At 38.1% G+C, this 17,597-nt stretch overlaps 1 protein-coding gene across 1 annotated transcript in view; it reads left to right on the top strand.

Moving 5' to 3' along the window:
- The first annotated feature begins 1,006 nt into the window (after positions 1 to 1,006).
- Positions 1,007 to 17,597, top strand: part of LOC149143973 (uncharacterized) — a 141,278-nt gene continuing 124,687 nt past the window's right edge. Inside the window, exons 1-4 of the mRNA XM_089449270.1 lie at positions 1,007 to 1,388; positions 4,756 to 4,868; positions 4,974 to 5,109; positions 5,325 to 5,392. Coding sequence (XP_089305396.1) covers positions 1,112 to 1,388; positions 4,756 to 4,868; positions 4,974 to 5,109; positions 5,325 to 5,392 — 594 coding nt within the window. The 5' untranslated portion in view covers positions 1,007 to 1,111. The remainder of the gene's footprint in view (positions 1,389 to 4,755; positions 4,869 to 4,973; positions 5,110 to 5,324; positions 5,393 to 17,597) is intronic.

Below are 17,597 nucleotides of genomic sequence, written 5' to 3'. Positions count from 1 at the left end.
TTCCTAGGGATTTGAGATTATTCCAATTCTAATAAGTTCATATTCTAACTAGATGAGAAAATTACTATACAAAGAAATTTTATTTAACAAAATGGTCCATTTTACAATAAAATGTGTAATTTCTCTTTTTTTCTCAGGTTAAAGTTGACCCATAACCTTTTTATACATGGTTAATCAAGTAAATGTGTACACTGGTAAGACATTCTTCATGTTGCAATAGTTTTTTTTGTTATATTTATAAAGCCTTAAGCTATATCATCCACATCAACATTTTTAATGTGGTTGTACTAGTCAATTAAACCAATAATCCTACATATTTAAGATTTTTTTTGAAAAAGCCAACTTCAAACTACCAAGTTCAAAATATCAATTGATGTAAATACTACCTTCCATTGATTTTTTTTTGTTGGTTCACGAATAGTGAGTGACCACTATATCTACATGCCAACCAAACTAGCAAGGCCTAACCCCAAGGGGGTCGAGGAGATTTGACCTCAGTGACCACTATATCTACCGGGGACCAAACTAACAAAGACTTAACCCCAAGGGGATAAAGGAAATTTGACCCCATAACCTCTCGATAAAAAAAATACTTAACAGCGAAAACTCAACCATCTAAAATATCCCTTAAAACTACCCTCCATTAGATTTAATAACCCCATTTTAATAATTGATATAAACACTACCCTCCCTTAAATTTAAATTTTTAATTTTTTGTACCCAAAAGAAAACCGCATATTCTTGACCCAAGCAAATCCATTCAAATTTAAAACATATTCTTAACCCTTCAAAAAAAATAAAAAATAAGGGTTAAGAAAAAGATTAATCAATATAACAAGTTAAGTGTTTACAAATTAATATAGCTCCTCTTCCTTGTAATCAAATTTAAAACATATTCTTAACCCTTCAAAAAAATAAAAAATAAGGGTTAAGAAAAAGATTAATCAATATAACAAGTTAATTGTTTACAAATTAATATAGCTCCTCTTCCTTGTAATCAGTTTATGGATGAGAATGACCAATCAGCGCAATCGAAATACGGGTCTACATTGACAAAGAAATACTCTCGCTCCCAGAACTGTGCGTGGATTTATCAATCCGTGGGTGGCAGATGAAGCTGATGGTGTGCAGCCTCATTCATCGCCCATTCTTTCTCAGTTCATCCTTTTCTCTGAAAGCTTCTCCCTCCCAAATTGTTGCACCTTCACCCATTTTTAGCACAACTTATCATCTCATTTCAGGCCAAAAGTTTGGAGGTTTAATCCAAACTTGCAGGAGACCAGGAGGACGAAGAGGAGCACCAGGAGGACGAAGAGAAGCATTGAGGGCCATGGCGTCTGATTCATCTGCAACCTTCAAGCCTTTTGGAGTTCTCTTTGTTTGCCTTGGTGAGTACCATCCATCTAATGATTCAACGAGTAAGTTCGGTATCGGTCATTGTTCGCGATGATGTTTCCATAACGTCTACCATTATTGTCAGCCATCCAATTGTAGAAGATCATAGTATATTGTACACTAAAGATCCAAAGCTGAAGCCAAGAACAATTCTCTGTATCATGCCTGACTTGATCGAACTAAATTTTGTAGTTCTATTCAATTCAACGAAAGGAGCTATGTTCTCCGTAGCTTCTATATTCTTAAAAACCCTGACCCATTTTCTCATCTATGTTTCTATTAGAACAAATCATAATAAATTGGCACTGGAGATTTTTACAGTCATAAAATCCACCCAATGATTGCAGAGAGCGAATTTTAGTAATGCCTGAATACCAGCGAACGTCCCGTTAGGACATAGAAATTTTCTTCTACCCTTTTGAGCGTTTCAAGAAGAAACATTATCTGAGGGGCTGCATTCTTCGACTGAGGTGCCAGGTCTAAGAGATAACATTTCCGTTAAAATCCTCTGAGAGATCTGCACCTGGCCTCATTCCTTGGTGCCATATGGATGGGGCAGCCCACAGCGAGAAATCTTGGTGGACAGCTTAATACTTCGCCAACCTCACTAGTGAATCGATATCTCCTTGGGCTATTAATGCTATGGGTGTGACCTCTCAAGCCAGGGTGGGTGCCTGATAATCAAAGAATTAAGTTTGAGCTCAAAGCCGTGCAGCTCAAACATGAAAAGCAATGACTGCAATATATACCTCTAATTTTAGGATTATTAAAACTTGGGATGTACAGTTTCCTGAACATCCGATGAGATTCAGTACACGGTTACTACCGAAATATATGGAATCCACCAATTAGGCTAAACTGGTCTAATGCAGGGTAACAACCAACGTTGTGGAACCGCAACAAAATTAAGATAGCTCATTTGGCTACTTTTGTATAAAATGATATTACTATGATAGGCTACATATTTATCATCGTTTGTCCATAATTGGACAACCATCTCTCTGATGAGTTTCAAACTAGCCTAAGGTGCCCGCAAGGGGATTTTGTCATCCTTACCTTGCTACTGTGAAGTTTACAGAATTAGTGGATATCACTGAACAGCTTTACAACCCGTTAAGCTAGTTACCGACAGCCAACTGTCAAAAATACAAAAGGACATAGACACTAAAGGCTGTGCACTATCCTTATGTGCCTCGTTGTCTAAATTCTATTGAAGTTCTTGTGCAACGCAGAGACCCGCATGGCTATCCCTTGTTCTATCATGGTTAGATCCATGATACATCTTCTGAGTGTTTTAGCAGTTTTTTTATTTTTTTTATCTGAAGGAATCAGCAACTAAGCCGGTATGGGTTTGTACTTGCATAATATAAAGTAAATTGTGATTACTACCATTATAACTTTTAAGTGAATCTATGCACACTCCCACACAGGGTGTGTCCACAAAATTAATTAAAGATTTTGGAACTCAAACCACAAACTTTACATAAGACTTTATATGACAGCCACCGCCCATTGAGCTGCCCTGGGACTATTAGTGGTGCTAGCTTTATCAAACAACAATGCTTAGATTTATTTTGGAACTCATAGGTAGAATAGCTTTGATTGCCACAATAGGCATGCTGCTTATCATGTCCATTGCCATTCCATCTATGACATGTTTTTGGTTTATCCGAGAGCTTTCAGTTTGCGGTTCTCTACACGTTTTCAGATTCTCAAAGTCCCATCAAGGTACGTAATAATCATACAGACAGTAACTCTACGATAAGATATTTTTAACAGTCTTAAATATCTATACCGAGCACAGAAATATCATTAAATATTTTCATTGCTGTTTAAGGACCGACTGTTGACAAAATCCTGGCAGTTTTTACGATAAAACCAGATCTGAGTAAAATTGCTAGAGAAATTAGTATGGAGTCTAGGGGCTAAACGCCAACTCTTGATTGGGTGGAAGCTGCGGGGCAGCTGGGGTTGTTAGTTAGGGTACAACTTTGCCAGGATGACACAAGATAAAGAAATGGTACATTAACGGGGAACTGGGTCCTCATAAATAAGGAGGGCCTAATTACTATATACAGGAGATTATTATAGCCATTCTCACACAGTTGTGTCTGATTTTTCAATCTTTTGGTTATTAAGGGATATTTTCCTATTTCTAAAGAGCTGTAGATGTGTCTCATCATTATTATTCTTTTGAGGCACACTGCCTTTCTATATTGGGCGTATTTAGTATTTCTCTAGTTATTTCTGGTAACTTAGATCATTACATCAAGGCCCAGCCTTGGATGCGGAAGACAGAGGAAGGGAAATCTCACCTCAGAAAAGCCTTGGCTTTGTCTCAACTAATTTCCCCATCATACAACCCCTGAAAGTAGATGCTTTGATGATAAATCTTAATGGACTAGGGGTTATCCTTTAACAAGGAAGCCCCTTTGCTTCTAAGGAAGAAATCAAATCAAAGGCTGTGGTGTGCGGAGGGCCATTGAAGCAAGGGTCCGACTCTTGACATGATCACTTCTTTGTTTGCGACTTCCAATTGCCTGAACTTTCTAAGTTCAATGGTCAATTTACTGCTTCCATAAGGTCTCTCCATAGTATGTATTTTCTAGATTATTTTTGTGTGTTTCTGGTTGTCAGTTTCATGTCAAAACAGAGCCGGTCACCCAGGACTCCAGGAGTGTGACTCATTATGCTCCCTGCACTCAATGTTTGTGTTTTTAGTCATTAAATCTAGCTGAAACATTTTAGTGGAATCCAGGGCCAAGGATTGGGTTTCCATAGTTCTGTTTTTAGTGTTGAGTGATGCATTTCAGTTTTATTTAAATACGTGTGCTGAGTGATGCCCTTCAGTGTTATTTAAATACGCGAGCTCGCTTCATGTTTACATAAGTTGTTGAGTTTATCATGATACACATTTTTTAATATTTAATCATGAGTTCAACTTTTGGAACAAAAAGAACAATCACATGAGATAATATCCACTATAAACTTCTCCATAAAAACTTTGTAGAATCATTACCAATTCATGGTAACTCATGGTAACAAAATATTTCATGTAGAGTTATGCATTACTTCAGTCCTTTACAAAGCAGAAATTCTAGTAACTAGTTACAGTTGATCTCTCAATGCTCATGATTGCTTTTTCAAGGCCGTGATGCATATCTGTGTCAAGAAGGATAATGATTATCAGCTGTGGAAAAATTATTATCTAATTTGTCAAGGATAATGATTTGTTATTGGCTCCTATTGTTGCAATTAGGGATGATAAAAGCATTGCAAGTTTAGATATCTTAAGTAGTTGAAAAAATATTTGCTAATCTGTCCAGGAAAATAATCTCTTTTTATTCTTGTTCTTGGAAGGCAACATTTGTCGGAGTCCCACTGCAGAGGCTGTATTTCGTGATGCTGTGCAGAAAAGGGGATTGACATCAGCATTCAAAATTGACTCTGCTGGAACTATTGACTACCATGAGGTAGGTTCTAGCTTATCATGGGTCAAGGCTAATTGAATTGGTATTTTTGTCTATTATACTGCAATAAATAGGTATCACGTATTAATATGTTGAAATTATTTGAAGGGCAATCCTGCAGATCCCAGGATGAAGAATGCAGCCAAGAAACGTGGAATAGAGATAACTTCTATATCAAGGCCTATATCACCTACAGACTTTAATGAGTTTGATCTAATACTTGCAATGGACAAGCAGAACAAAGGTAAATAAAAATTATAAATGGCATATAAAGCTCCCAAAATTTTCAGTTTCTTTTGCTAAGTTGTTCCAAACCAAATCTAATAAGCCAATACTATTGTTAAATTCAGCAAAATGTACATTAAAGTTTGTCTATCTTATTGTTAACGTATGCTTCTAATCAGTTTTTAAGTTGTGTGCAAAAATAAATTAATAACATGGGATGGATATATTTTGTAGCTGACATATTGAAGGCTTTTGAAGACTGGAAAGTGAAGTATTCTCTCCCTGATGAAGCCAACAAAAAGGTCAGTACATATCGTACATGGAAAGAAATTGTTTTGGATTGGTACAGTTGAGCTTAGTGATGTTCATCATATGTGAAGTAGGGGTTCTGACAAAATTACTAGTATGCGTAAAAGTTGACATACTATGCATGCAGATAAACCATATTGTATGGGTGAAGTTTAGTGATGATCATGGTACTTAAGGTACAGGGACTGGAAAAATTACATGAATGTACACTCCAAAAGTTTTGATGCTCAGTGGTGCAGATATGTACATTAAATCCCGCATAAAAATATCATTGGATGAAATATAAGTAGCGAGGAAAAGTGCACCAAAACTTGAATACAAATCCAACTCTCATCCATCCAACAAAGAGAGTGATTTTAATAATAGCAATGCAGAATCAAATTAAATGTTCAAAACAAAGTCACCCTTCATAAAGGGAACACGTAGAAGAGGAAAACTTGAAAATAAACTTTCCAGAGTACAAGATTTCGTTAACAGATGCTCCAATAGAATCTGAGAATTTGAAGAACAAGGATTTGTAAAACCAAAAGAAAGAAATGAAAAACTAACAAAAAGCTAGCTAATGACCTTGCAGAAGAATCTGGACTCTCTGAGGACAATGAGTCCCCAAAAGGGTTGAGATCTATTCTGGTCCAAGGGTTAATTATGAAGGGTCCCACTAGTATGTGGATCCACATGATGGGACCTACACTACTCCTCTATTGAGTCGTCCTACAATACTAATAGAGTGTTGAGATCATAAGTAGATAGTGGATCTATAGTGAACTCTCCAACCAAACCTAATCCATCCAGGAGAAAATATGGCAGAAATGCAATGACACTTTGATGATCAACACGAGAGAGACTGCTGTAATACTCAAGCACATAGATAAGAGAAGGGAACTATAGGAAGATATCCCTTGGGCCTTTATCGGTGAATAACTTCAAAGAATGATTTAGAAATGAGGAGTAGTATATATAAATAAATATATATAGCTCCTTTAGGGTTGGGGCACTAGCCCCAAGAGGGTGACTAGGTTGGCCTTAACCAAAATAGCCAAATGATATAAAAAATACAATTATTGGGACCTGTTACCCACTAGTTTGTGGGTAACATCCCTAGAAGATTTTTTTTTCTCCAAGATGGTCCTCAACCGGCAACCAACAGCCCCTTGTAGCCACCAACTAGCTCATTGTGCCATTTTCTCTACCACCTGAGCCAACCATGTGGTCCCTCACCCATCTGCCATGATCGTATGTTTGAAGGTGGGCCTCCCGATGAATCTAAAGGTATGCCTTGGGTCCTTGTCATTTGGAAATTGAGTATTGTAGTTTGCTTATCATGGACACTTCTGGGCATGGATTAATGGGGGGATTCGGCAGAAAGAATGGGCTAGGTTTATGCTTCTGTCCCCTAGACCCCTCTTAGGAATTAACCTTGGATTCTAGTCCCGTGGGATCTCTTTTATTGACCATTTGGTTCTAGGGATGGTATTTAACGGGAAACCTCGATTTTTGTTGCATTTTCCCGCTCCCTTATCCGCTTATATTACCCTCTTTCCATTCATTATTACCCCATTCATCATTTCTCCCGCCTGGGTCCACATTCCTCCATTGGGTCCACATAGGGCTAACTTGCCCCTTCCCCTTGCCCATACCTTGGTTCATGGCCTGAAATGAAGCTCAAAGGTTGATGCATGTTAATTTTAGGCAACAATGGTATGTTCTATGCTTTAGAGCAATTTTACTTCAATTTCTTTCTTAGCCAAGTATCAATATTCAGATTAGCAATCACATCAACATGATAGTAAAATGCATATAGAACATAAACATAAATAGTAGAAGACAAGCCAAGACAAGAGGACACAAGATGTGGCACCAGTCAGGGACAAACCCCAATGTGGGGAAACCCTTGATCAAATCTTCTTTTAGTCTTCAATAGTTCAGTGGAGAGAGATAGTACAATTTACAAATATGATAATTTATAACAGCAGCAAAAGAGCCCTAATCAAAAAAGTCAACGCTCGTCAATAGGGCAGATTTCACCCCCAACAAATCGGTCAACTTTAGTCAACTCCGGCCTCCAAACAGAAAGATAAAACAACCCTCAAAACAGTCAAATTCAGCCTAGTCAAAGTTTGGTCAAATAGCCCACTTGTGGTCAACCCTAGCTGCAGTCAACGCTGGTCAACATTCAACGTTTAGCCTCAATTTATGTGCCCAGAAATGTTGACTGCCCAAACAGAGATAGCCATCACAAAAACGCAGTCAAAGGAGGTCAACACACGCTGGTTAACACTTGGTCAAACTCTCCAGAAATTCAACCTCCTGAAATTTCGCTCTCTTGAAATTTCGCTCTCTTGAAGTTTCGGCCTCATGAAATTTCGGACGTGTGGAGAGAGAGAGGCCCAAAAATCCATACCCAATCAGTGAGGAGGGAGAGAGAAGTGTGAAGATGAGTGTGTCCAAATGAGGCTAAGTCACCTTCTATTTATATGCAACATTGAGGATTAATAGACGTGACTGTTGGGCTTCTGAGCCTACATAAGTTTGCTGGCCGACCTTGACAATTTGACCATAATCAAAATAAATTCATAACTTCATTTGTACATGTTAGAATCGAATGATCTTTACATCAATCCTACACCTCTCGGAGAGAGGAATCCAAGAAAAATATCAGCTATCATAAATAAGATGACCCATGTGGAGTTTGGTCCTAGTTGTCAATTTTAACAATGCAGCTAAAAAGAAAGATAAAAACATATATGGCCACATTTAATAGGAAAATGTACCACAAAATGCAAAAGATGGCCGGGACAAATACATTTAGCACGTGGGCAAAAGCCAATACATGAGCTCTACCTCATCATCAGGGCCATCACCTTGGTTCCTACAGGTTCCTTGAGTCTTCTTTATCATATAGGAACCCATGATTGTCCCAACCCTTGGTGGGCGATGAACTACCCCACCTTAAAAGGGGGAATTCATTGCTATATCTTATACATCATGCTCTAAACCCTTGAGCCCCGAAGAGTTAATCAAAGAAAATCATAAAAAGGCAAAGGGCATAAAAGAAGGGTGGAAAAATCATGGTTGGGGAACCTCATGTACCACGATTTTCCCTCCTACACATTATAAGCCCAAGTGTGGGCTTCCCTCTTATTAGCTACCCTTGTACCCCTGCATGTGACCCAGGGCCGCCCCTTCTCGTTCCCTACTTCATTCACCTATCTGTCACATGCCACCACTTTTTGAAGGACTTACCTTGACTATATCATCCCCTTTAGAAGTAGAAACCACCTAATAGGATTATTGGTTAACCCCATTTGGAGTTTAGAAGACATTGGCACATCTCAAAGCTCATTTTGCAAGGGCAGACCATTATGAAGTCCCCACTTGTGGTCCATGATTAGGTAAGTTCATTTACTCGATTTCTCTAATGACTTGTTGTACTGGAAGGCTAGGAGACACATTGGATCTTATGCAGGATTGCAGATGGTTTCCATTTTGGGTTTGGTCTCCCTATACGGGGTCCTAATCCTTCAGAGGGCTACATTGGCACATGTAGGGTGAGCGTTGAGAGCCATCGACCTCCACAACAGCAGATTGCACTCCATGGATTCCCACAACCATTCAAAGATTGCTCGTGGTTCACTTATTGGATGAGGGAGATGCATCTGATCCATCATGCCCAGCTGGCCCCAGATTTACACCATACACTTGGCAGATGATTCAGGACTTGCATGATGATGTGGCATCACCTACACCATCATCTTAGCCCTTGCAGGCAATCTACAAGCATCTTTGATTTGTTTGGACACCCATGAGGACACTTTTGTGCCCCCACATGTCATTTGGAGCACCACAGGTTATTACAAGGGGCTAACCCTTTGTCCACTTCTTTTGAGGGTCCTATTCTTCATTGTGGCACCCATGGACCTCATTAGGCCTCTTGGAGGGCCCTATGGCATGCATAGATTTTTATTTGACTTCTTGAGAGGCTAACTTTTTCATTTATGAGCTAGTTTGGTGGGCTTGTCACAAAATGTTGAATTATTAGAACATTATTTTATTTTTGGGGCTCATGTAGGCCAAGGAGGCTAATTTGAATTCCTAAGTTGTGTATAAATACAAGTGAGATGAACTCATTTGCTCATCATTACTTTGGTTTGGATCTCTTATCTCTTGAGATTTTCGCACTTTTTCTAGAGGATGAATTGGAGCTTTATGGATGAGTTTTGATGTGTGGATATTGGTTTATATTCTCTTGGAGTTTCTCTATTGTCAATTGTGAATGTTGGATATACTCTATTACAAGTAAGTACATGCTTTTCAATGTTGTTTTGTTTACTTTTGTCAGATATGTTGGACTGGGATTTTCACTATTCTAGGGCTAATTGCTGCATGCATTTATTGCTTAAAATTGTGAATTTGTCTCTATTATAGCATCTCTCAATGTATGGGCCATGCAATATGAGTGAAATCTCCTAGGGGTAATTCTATCAAATAATTTGACCTTGATAACCTATTCCTTTTGCACATTGAGGAATAAATGCTGCGAGGTTGCTTCTTCTTGACCTAGAAGACTAGTGAAGTGATCTTGAGGCCTCCTTGATTGGGAACCAAGAAATCCTACTCATATTCACACAGACTCCATTCTCCCAAAGATTAAGGCACTGATCTACCAAGGGTGGTCACTAAAACTCATATTCTTTCACCTCCTTCCAGGTCTAGCCAAGTTGGGGTACCTAGGGCATCAATTTCCTGACAAGATAGCCATCCAAAAAGTTCGATCTCCTAGGGTCTCTTGCGTTGACCTTTCCTCAAGTTCTCCCTAATTTTGAAGCCATTTCGATAGTGGAGTTGGGAGAAAAGCCAAACCCTAGCTTCAGGATCAAACCTTGCCTTGCCATTCCTAAGGATAGTACCTCATAGGGTCAAAGCAACATTTTCAAATGAAAATTCTTTCTTTGATCCTTTCCTCACCTTGTCTAGGGTAAGAATATCATTGGTTGCTACATTCTTTCATCATACCCTAGACTGGGTCCTCTTGGCCCCGTGTGGTCCTGCTCCTTTGAAAGATCATTCTTCAAGAACCATCCAGGATACCAATTCGAACAAGGATTTTAGGGATTGGGGAACTCCTTCACAAGCCTTACCCCCTAAACCTAACGCTCAAATCCTCTCTTCCTTTCCCTAGAATACATAGTACCTTGCTTAGAAAGCAAGCAAGCTCCATCCTTCAAATTCCTCTGGGGAAGGGTTTATTCGGGTCACTGATATTCATTGACTTACCCTTCATTAGTGACTCCATACATACCGGGTCTCCTCCCATTGGTGAAAGTCCATAAATAGAAGGGAGCCTTCGCTGAGATGATAGTGGGCTAAGTCTCCATATGCTGCCCTTGGCCTAGCATTCGCCTTTTAGGGATCCCCCTTAGGTCCCCTGCTAGTTTGAGCAGTAACAGGACCCATATGTGGGTTTGATAAAGACCCCAATACATTAAATAGAAAGTTAACACATGCCATCAAATAAAGATGAACCACATAATCTTAAATTCTTAATATCTCTACTTATATTGAATGAGGGCATATAGAAGGATCCACAAAAGAAATCCATAAGACATCATAGTAGATCATCACGATTCACAATAGCCCTTCCTTAATGCTAATATGGGGCTCATTAAAAACCATACCGCTCTTGGAGAAAACGTTCATGATTTTCGTTAGTATTCATCATGGTCAAAATAATTTTTGGTGGAGAAAACCAATATTTGTTTGGAAGAGAAGGGGCAGCTGAAATAAGCCCTGGAGATGGAGGCAACTCAAAACAATGTGCTAAAGGACTTGCAAGAAAATTGGCAACTTCGGTAAGAGTTGAAACAACTTAAGTAGAAACATAATCAATGTAGTAGACGGATTATCATCATCAAACAACTACTTTATCCATGTGAAGAGTATTATCTTAGAGTTAGGCGCCACCAAAAGGAGAAGCATCACTAGGTTGCACATTTGGAGTGGGAGTATTGGCACTGATGACCTCATCTATTGAGGGAAGGTTGGAAGAAACATCAAGAGAGGAGGAACCATATTTATGTAGTAGTCCCATTAGTACTTGCATACAATTGAGTAGCTATAGAAGATGAATTCAGTGGAGTGCATATGCTTGGGGCAACACAAGGTGGAGATGTAGAAGGTCCACTACAATTGGTTTGGAGTCATCAACAAGCAACTTCAAGCAAAGAAGTGACATGTTCCATGGTTGGTGGACCATGAGGGAAATGCATCAAGGATATCATTGTGACACCCCCTTGCCTAGTGAGAAGTGGAGTTTTCTATTGCTTGAACTCTCTTTTAAAGGAAAAGTCCTCCCCCAATGGGAGAGCTAAGGAGCAACTATGGGCAAGCTACCCATTGTCATCTCAGCACTCTCCAACCTGTCCTCAAACATCAAATTGGTTGTTGCCATCTTCAAATCAGAAATTCACCGAAGAAATTTATTGTTGGAATTTTGGATCTGCTGTAAAAACTGTGGAAATTCTAATTTCCTCTTTAGAGTTTAATGGTCCAATATCGCGTTAAATTTCTAATTCCAGATCTGATTTAATATTCCTAGTAGATTATTAACCCAAAAAATTAAATTTGTATCTACGAAATAAGAAATACATTGGAATTTTAACTCAAAAATTTTCAGCAGAAGCAAACACAGGAAATAATTCTCACACATAGAAATTTACCCTCCAACTAAACTTCACTTTATTAATCAGAACAGTGAGGGCCCCCTACCTGGAAAAATGGCACTGAAGAAATTTACAACCCACAACAAAATTTTGCACAAGATAAAACTTAGAAATTCCTTGTACAATTCAATGTTATCAGAGCCAGACCGGTCATTGAATCAGAGGACCTCCCGGACCGGAACCAGTCAGAACCAAACCAAAAAACCAGTTGACCAAAAACACATAAAATATTCAAATTTAAAGAAAAACATATATATTCATGTGCATCCATATGAATCCAAACCATTTATACGCAAATAAGCAAAAAATCTAATTTATATGGCATGTAAGGATGCACATAAACAAAATAGCACTAAGTTCAATCCATCTCTACATCGAAAATACATCAGCAAACAAGCTCCATATGGCTCTAGCATCCAAAAAAAATTATGCTACAACAAATACCTACCTAGAGGAGTTCGACAATCAATGCCACTAACATCAATGTACATAGAGGGTTTGGTGCTCTTGATTAAATACTAGTTCTATACCCTCGTACATGACAAAATCCAATGTAGCGTTGCAACCCCCCCCAATCCTGAAATCTTGGAAAACTGTTAAGTCTGTTGGGTTTTGAGTGACATCTAAAATTCTAATTTCTCCATATGAAATCCAATAAGGTCAAAACCACTCTCAATCATCCTTAATCATTTCATGGCAATGTTAAAATATTAAGTAAACTGTAAAAGGATGAAAATGAAAGAAAAAGGAGAATGTCACTTTTACTTTAAGAATTTAACATTGCCTTGAATTGCATAACATTAGTAGGGCAATATGGTCAAATACTAGGCTTCCATTTTCATAAATCATTGTTTTTTTTAAAAATGCGTTCAAAGGGTCCTTGGCAACAATGTACAAAACTGTCTGGTTTAGTACCAAATCGGCTGATTCAATGAAAAAAGGTCGGTTTGGTACCATACCGGTAAAAAATGGTTCAGGTCACTGGTCCAAATAGGTTTTGGCTTCAAACCGGTCGCATCGGCCGGTTCAGACCAGTTCGGTCTGGTCTTGATAACACTGGTATGATTGTTGAGAAAAGTTGTTGTATGGCTGCGAAGGGGCTTGGCTGGCTTAGCAAGTATAGCGGGATGCCATGGTGGAGTACAACTCCATCATGAAGAATGATGTGTGGGACATTGTTCCGAGACTGGGGGGAAGGTTAGTGCTGAGCAGTGTTGCAAGAACCATCCCCCCCATGCCTTATAGACCTGAATCGCGAACCATGCGGATCCGTGCCTGAATCACTCATCGAAATTTTGGAACTGTGCTTCGCTTGTGAAATCACGATTCTTGGACTTGTCGGAATCCTGATGGTTTTGTTCGTGATTTTGCAGGACGAACCATGGTTCTGGCGCGGTTTTGTCGCACTTCTCATGCAATTCTAGAAAGCCTACGCATGGTTCCGCACGAGGCAATTTTATTTTTTAATTTTTCTTAAATTCTTGTTTAAATGGGGCCTAGGGTGAGTTATGGGGAGTTTAGGGAAAGAGAGGATGAGGTTAAAAGGCCTCTTCCCACTCTCTTTTCCTCATTCTTGCATATTTGGCTTGAGCTTGGAGAAGAGAGGAGATAGCAAGCTTTTGAGATCAAATTTGTGAGAGATTGGAGGAGAGAGCAAAGGAGAGCTTGGAGGAGGGAAGGAGGAGGAGTTTCGAGGATTGAGGATGTTGAAGAATGTAACTAGTGTCAGTCTTCATAATTGTACTTGAGTCATGATGTAATGTATTTGTCAAGAAAAATAAAATTGTTTATCTTACGAGCATGGGTTTCATGCTTCTAGGTCAAGCCTCCATTGTAGGCTTTTAGGTTTGTCAAAAGTCAAAGTCATAGACCCTTTTTGGGCTTTGTTAAGAAAATAAATTATTTTATTATAAATTAAAGTCAAAAGTGTCATACCCCATCCTCCAAGTCGGTTTCAAGAAGACATAAAGTCGTCCTCATGAAAGGACTCGACCATCTAAAAGAAGACTATATATACAACCATGTATTCGAGCCATTACGTGATTCATCATCGCTAATCTATCTCTGCAATTTAAAAGGTGTCAAAATAAAGGTTCAGAGGTATAAAAAGAAGGTCAAGATCAACCAAAATTTGTTATTACTTTGCCACATATGCGAAGATGTCTATGGTAGATTGCAGGACCAAAAAATAATAAAGTTGCAGTTGCAAAAGGGTTCAAGATCAAGATTTGTTGTTATGCGAAGTTCTGCTCCTAAGAAGTACAATGTCCCTATGTGAAGTTTTGTTGAAGTATGCGAAGTCAAACTCTTGAATCTTGTGCTAACTTGTGTTGAGAAATCTAGTCCACTTAGGGTTTGTTGATAAAATTAGATCACATGATAAAATCCTAGTGTTTAGGGTTTTAGTATTGTCATAACCCTAGTCTTTTAAGGTTTGCCATTGATGCTTAGAATGAAACCCTGAATTCTTTGGGTTTGGTAAATAGGGCTTATAAACAAACCCTTGTAATAGTTAAATATAAGCTCCTAGGAATGAAACCCTAGCTTGGTCAAAATTCTTGTATATCTATTTTTGGAGTTTGTTGTTTGTATCTAGGGTTTATGATAAAAACCCTATTAAGTGATTAATATAAGGTAATACTAATGAGACTTGATTGTTAGTATTCTAACTTGATTGTTGATATTCATGATTAATGAAATCTAGGGTATGTGACAAAAACCCTAATAGAGTTTGATATGAAATTCTAGGGCATAATATTAAGACCCTAGATGTAAAATGCTTTTGCTATGATTGAATTGCTAACATGATTTAAATGTTGATATTTAAGACTTTAAAAGTCTCATTGATGGAATCTAGGGTTTGTGACAAAACCCTAGCAAAGTTGTTGAAGTCTAGAATATAAAAGATGTAACCCTTGTTGACTATGAACTTAACTTGGTTTAGGTATTTGATGTCTAAAGCTTGATCGTTTTGATGCTTCCATTGTAATGACATGATTTTGATATAGTTGACATCATACTTATATATATTTGTATTTGGTTGTACTTGTTGTTGAAGATTTGCAGGGACATAATATTCAAGATGTTCATAATTGAGGATGACTGGAGAATAATGATAAGCATGATGAATGAAGGAAGTTGTAAGATTGATTAAGAAATGGAGCCTTGAAAGGTTGAATTTTCTTTGATGTTATAGAACTTGTAAAAATGAAGTTGTTGATCTCCCTAAGTTGAGAGAGAGCTTCGATAAAAGGAAATGTATATCTCCCCAATTGAGAGGGAGGGCATATTGTGACAACTATAATGAAGACCTTGAAGAAAGAATGAAATTAGAGAATGGATAAAGCACTACAAACAATTGATTGGCAAAAGTTATAAACAAGATTTAGATGTTTTGGAAATAGTGCTGACACTGAGTTTGGTGCTCCTATAGAAGTTATGGAAGAAAGCTTCCGACAAGATGTGTTTGATAAATTGATGACAATCTAAGTAGCATCAAAATGATTGAAGACCCTGAAGGTTTGTGCTAAACACACACACACACACCTGCACACACACACACACGCATATATATATCGAAAGTTTATTATTGATTGGGGTTGTAATTGTGCATGATCTTTCCATAAGAAGGTTGAACATTTTTGAAGCATGCTTGCACTGATGGATATATGTGATTTAGTTTATAGGGAGAGATGAAGCTTCTTGAGGTGACAAGACGCTTGGGAGGACATCTCGCTGACTTGTGATGATGTCTAGATCTCGAAGTAGGGAGGGTGGCATTAGTCTTGGAGCTCCGACCTTGGATACACACCTAGATCCTTGGGTTGGTGTTAGAGCTAAAGCCTAATGGTACCTAGAGTGGCTAAAGCTTGGAACACACCTTAGTCCCACTTGATTAGATACCTTGGTCAAGTATCTAATCTATAGCACTGCGTGTGCTGTGACTCTTTGTAGATCATATCATTTTGAGATCATCCATGTACCTATGTAATTATGAATACCTCCCTAGTTAAAAGGGAGTGTTGAAAAATGTAACTAGTGTCGATGTTCATAATTGTACTTGAGTCATGATGTAATTTATTTGTCAAGAAAAAGAAAATTATTTATTTTATGAGCATGGGTTTTATGCTTCTAGTTCAAGCCTCCATTGTAGACTTTTATGTAAAGTCAAAGTCATCTACCCTTCTTGGGCTTTGTTAAGAAAATAAATTATTTTATTAAAAATTAAAGTCAAAACTGTCATACTTCATCCTCCAAGTTGGCTTCAAGAAGGCATCAAGTCAGCCTCATGAAAGGACTCGACCATCTAAAAGAATACTATATATACAACCATGTATTTGAGCCATTAAGTGATCATCATCGATAATCTATCTCTGCAATTTAAAAGGTGTCAAAAGAAAGGTTCGAAGGTATAAAAAAGAAGGTGAAGACCAGTCGAAATTTGTTATTACTCTGCCACATATGCGAAGATGTCTATGGTAGAGTGCAGGATCGAAAAAATATAAAGTTGCGGTGGAAAAAGGGTTCAAGATCAAGATTTGTTGTTATGCGAATTTCTGCTCCTATGAAGTACAATGTCCCTATGCGAAGTCAAACTCTTGAATCTTGGGCTGACTTGGAGGATTGAAGGAGGTCATTGTCTTAGTCAAAAGGTCAAATTTGTCTCATCTTGATTTGAATCTACTAGTTGAAGAGTTTGATTGGGTTTTCCCCTTAATAGGGGTTTTGCCCTGGCTGAGTGCCTACATCTTCTGTTCCTTATTGTGTTTGTGATTTTCATTGCTTGACATTTGTCTTGATGAATAGAATATAATAACTACAAAGAAATAATTGATAAGAAGCATCACAAGAAAGTGTCAAAGATAAGAGAAATCAATTTAAATAAGCTATAATTAAGTTGCCCTAGATTTCTCAACAGAGGAAGGGCTGCCATCTACCTCAAGTTCTCAATTTCTCAAGAGCTAATGAGGTAAGTGCAACTCCCTCAATTTCTTGTCATTCTTGTTTGTATCTCTTCTCCTTGTCTCTTACTCTTTCCCATTCTTTCTTCTTGCTCATTTTATTGTAGGTTGTCCATCTAAAATGGTCTTCTTTTGGATTATCATTCCACTTTTGGTTTTCGTGGTGTTGGTGGGGGGTAGGCATAGAAGGGAAGAAATGGAAGAAGAGGATAGTAGTCACACTCATAGTGACCCAATGTATAATGGGAAGGAAGGGTTTGAAGGGGAAGGGGATGAAGAGGGCATTGAAATGCAAGGGGAAAAAGTTGCAATGAGACCCTTGTGAAATTTTTTGACAAAAGTTAAGGGGGGTGTCAATTTTCCAGTGTTCTATGCTATAACCGTCACTTAATCAATTTCTTCTTTCATTAGCAATCAATTTATCCAATAATTGCAATCTTCCAACGACAATAAGCAAATTGTAGATAAAACAGTGAACCAAATGCACAATAAAAGATAGCCAAGAATAATAGAGACAA

This window comes from Pinus tabuliformis, chromosome X (assembly GCF_031772625.1).
Source record: "Pinus tabuliformis cultivar Carrire ecotype Pingquan chromosome X, CPIR1, whole genome shotgun sequence".
Lineage (NCBI taxonomy): Eukaryota > Viridiplantae > Streptophyta > Pinopsida > Pinales > Pinaceae > Pinus > Pinus tabuliformis.
This window is presented reverse-complemented; position numbering and strand designations above follow the sequence as displayed.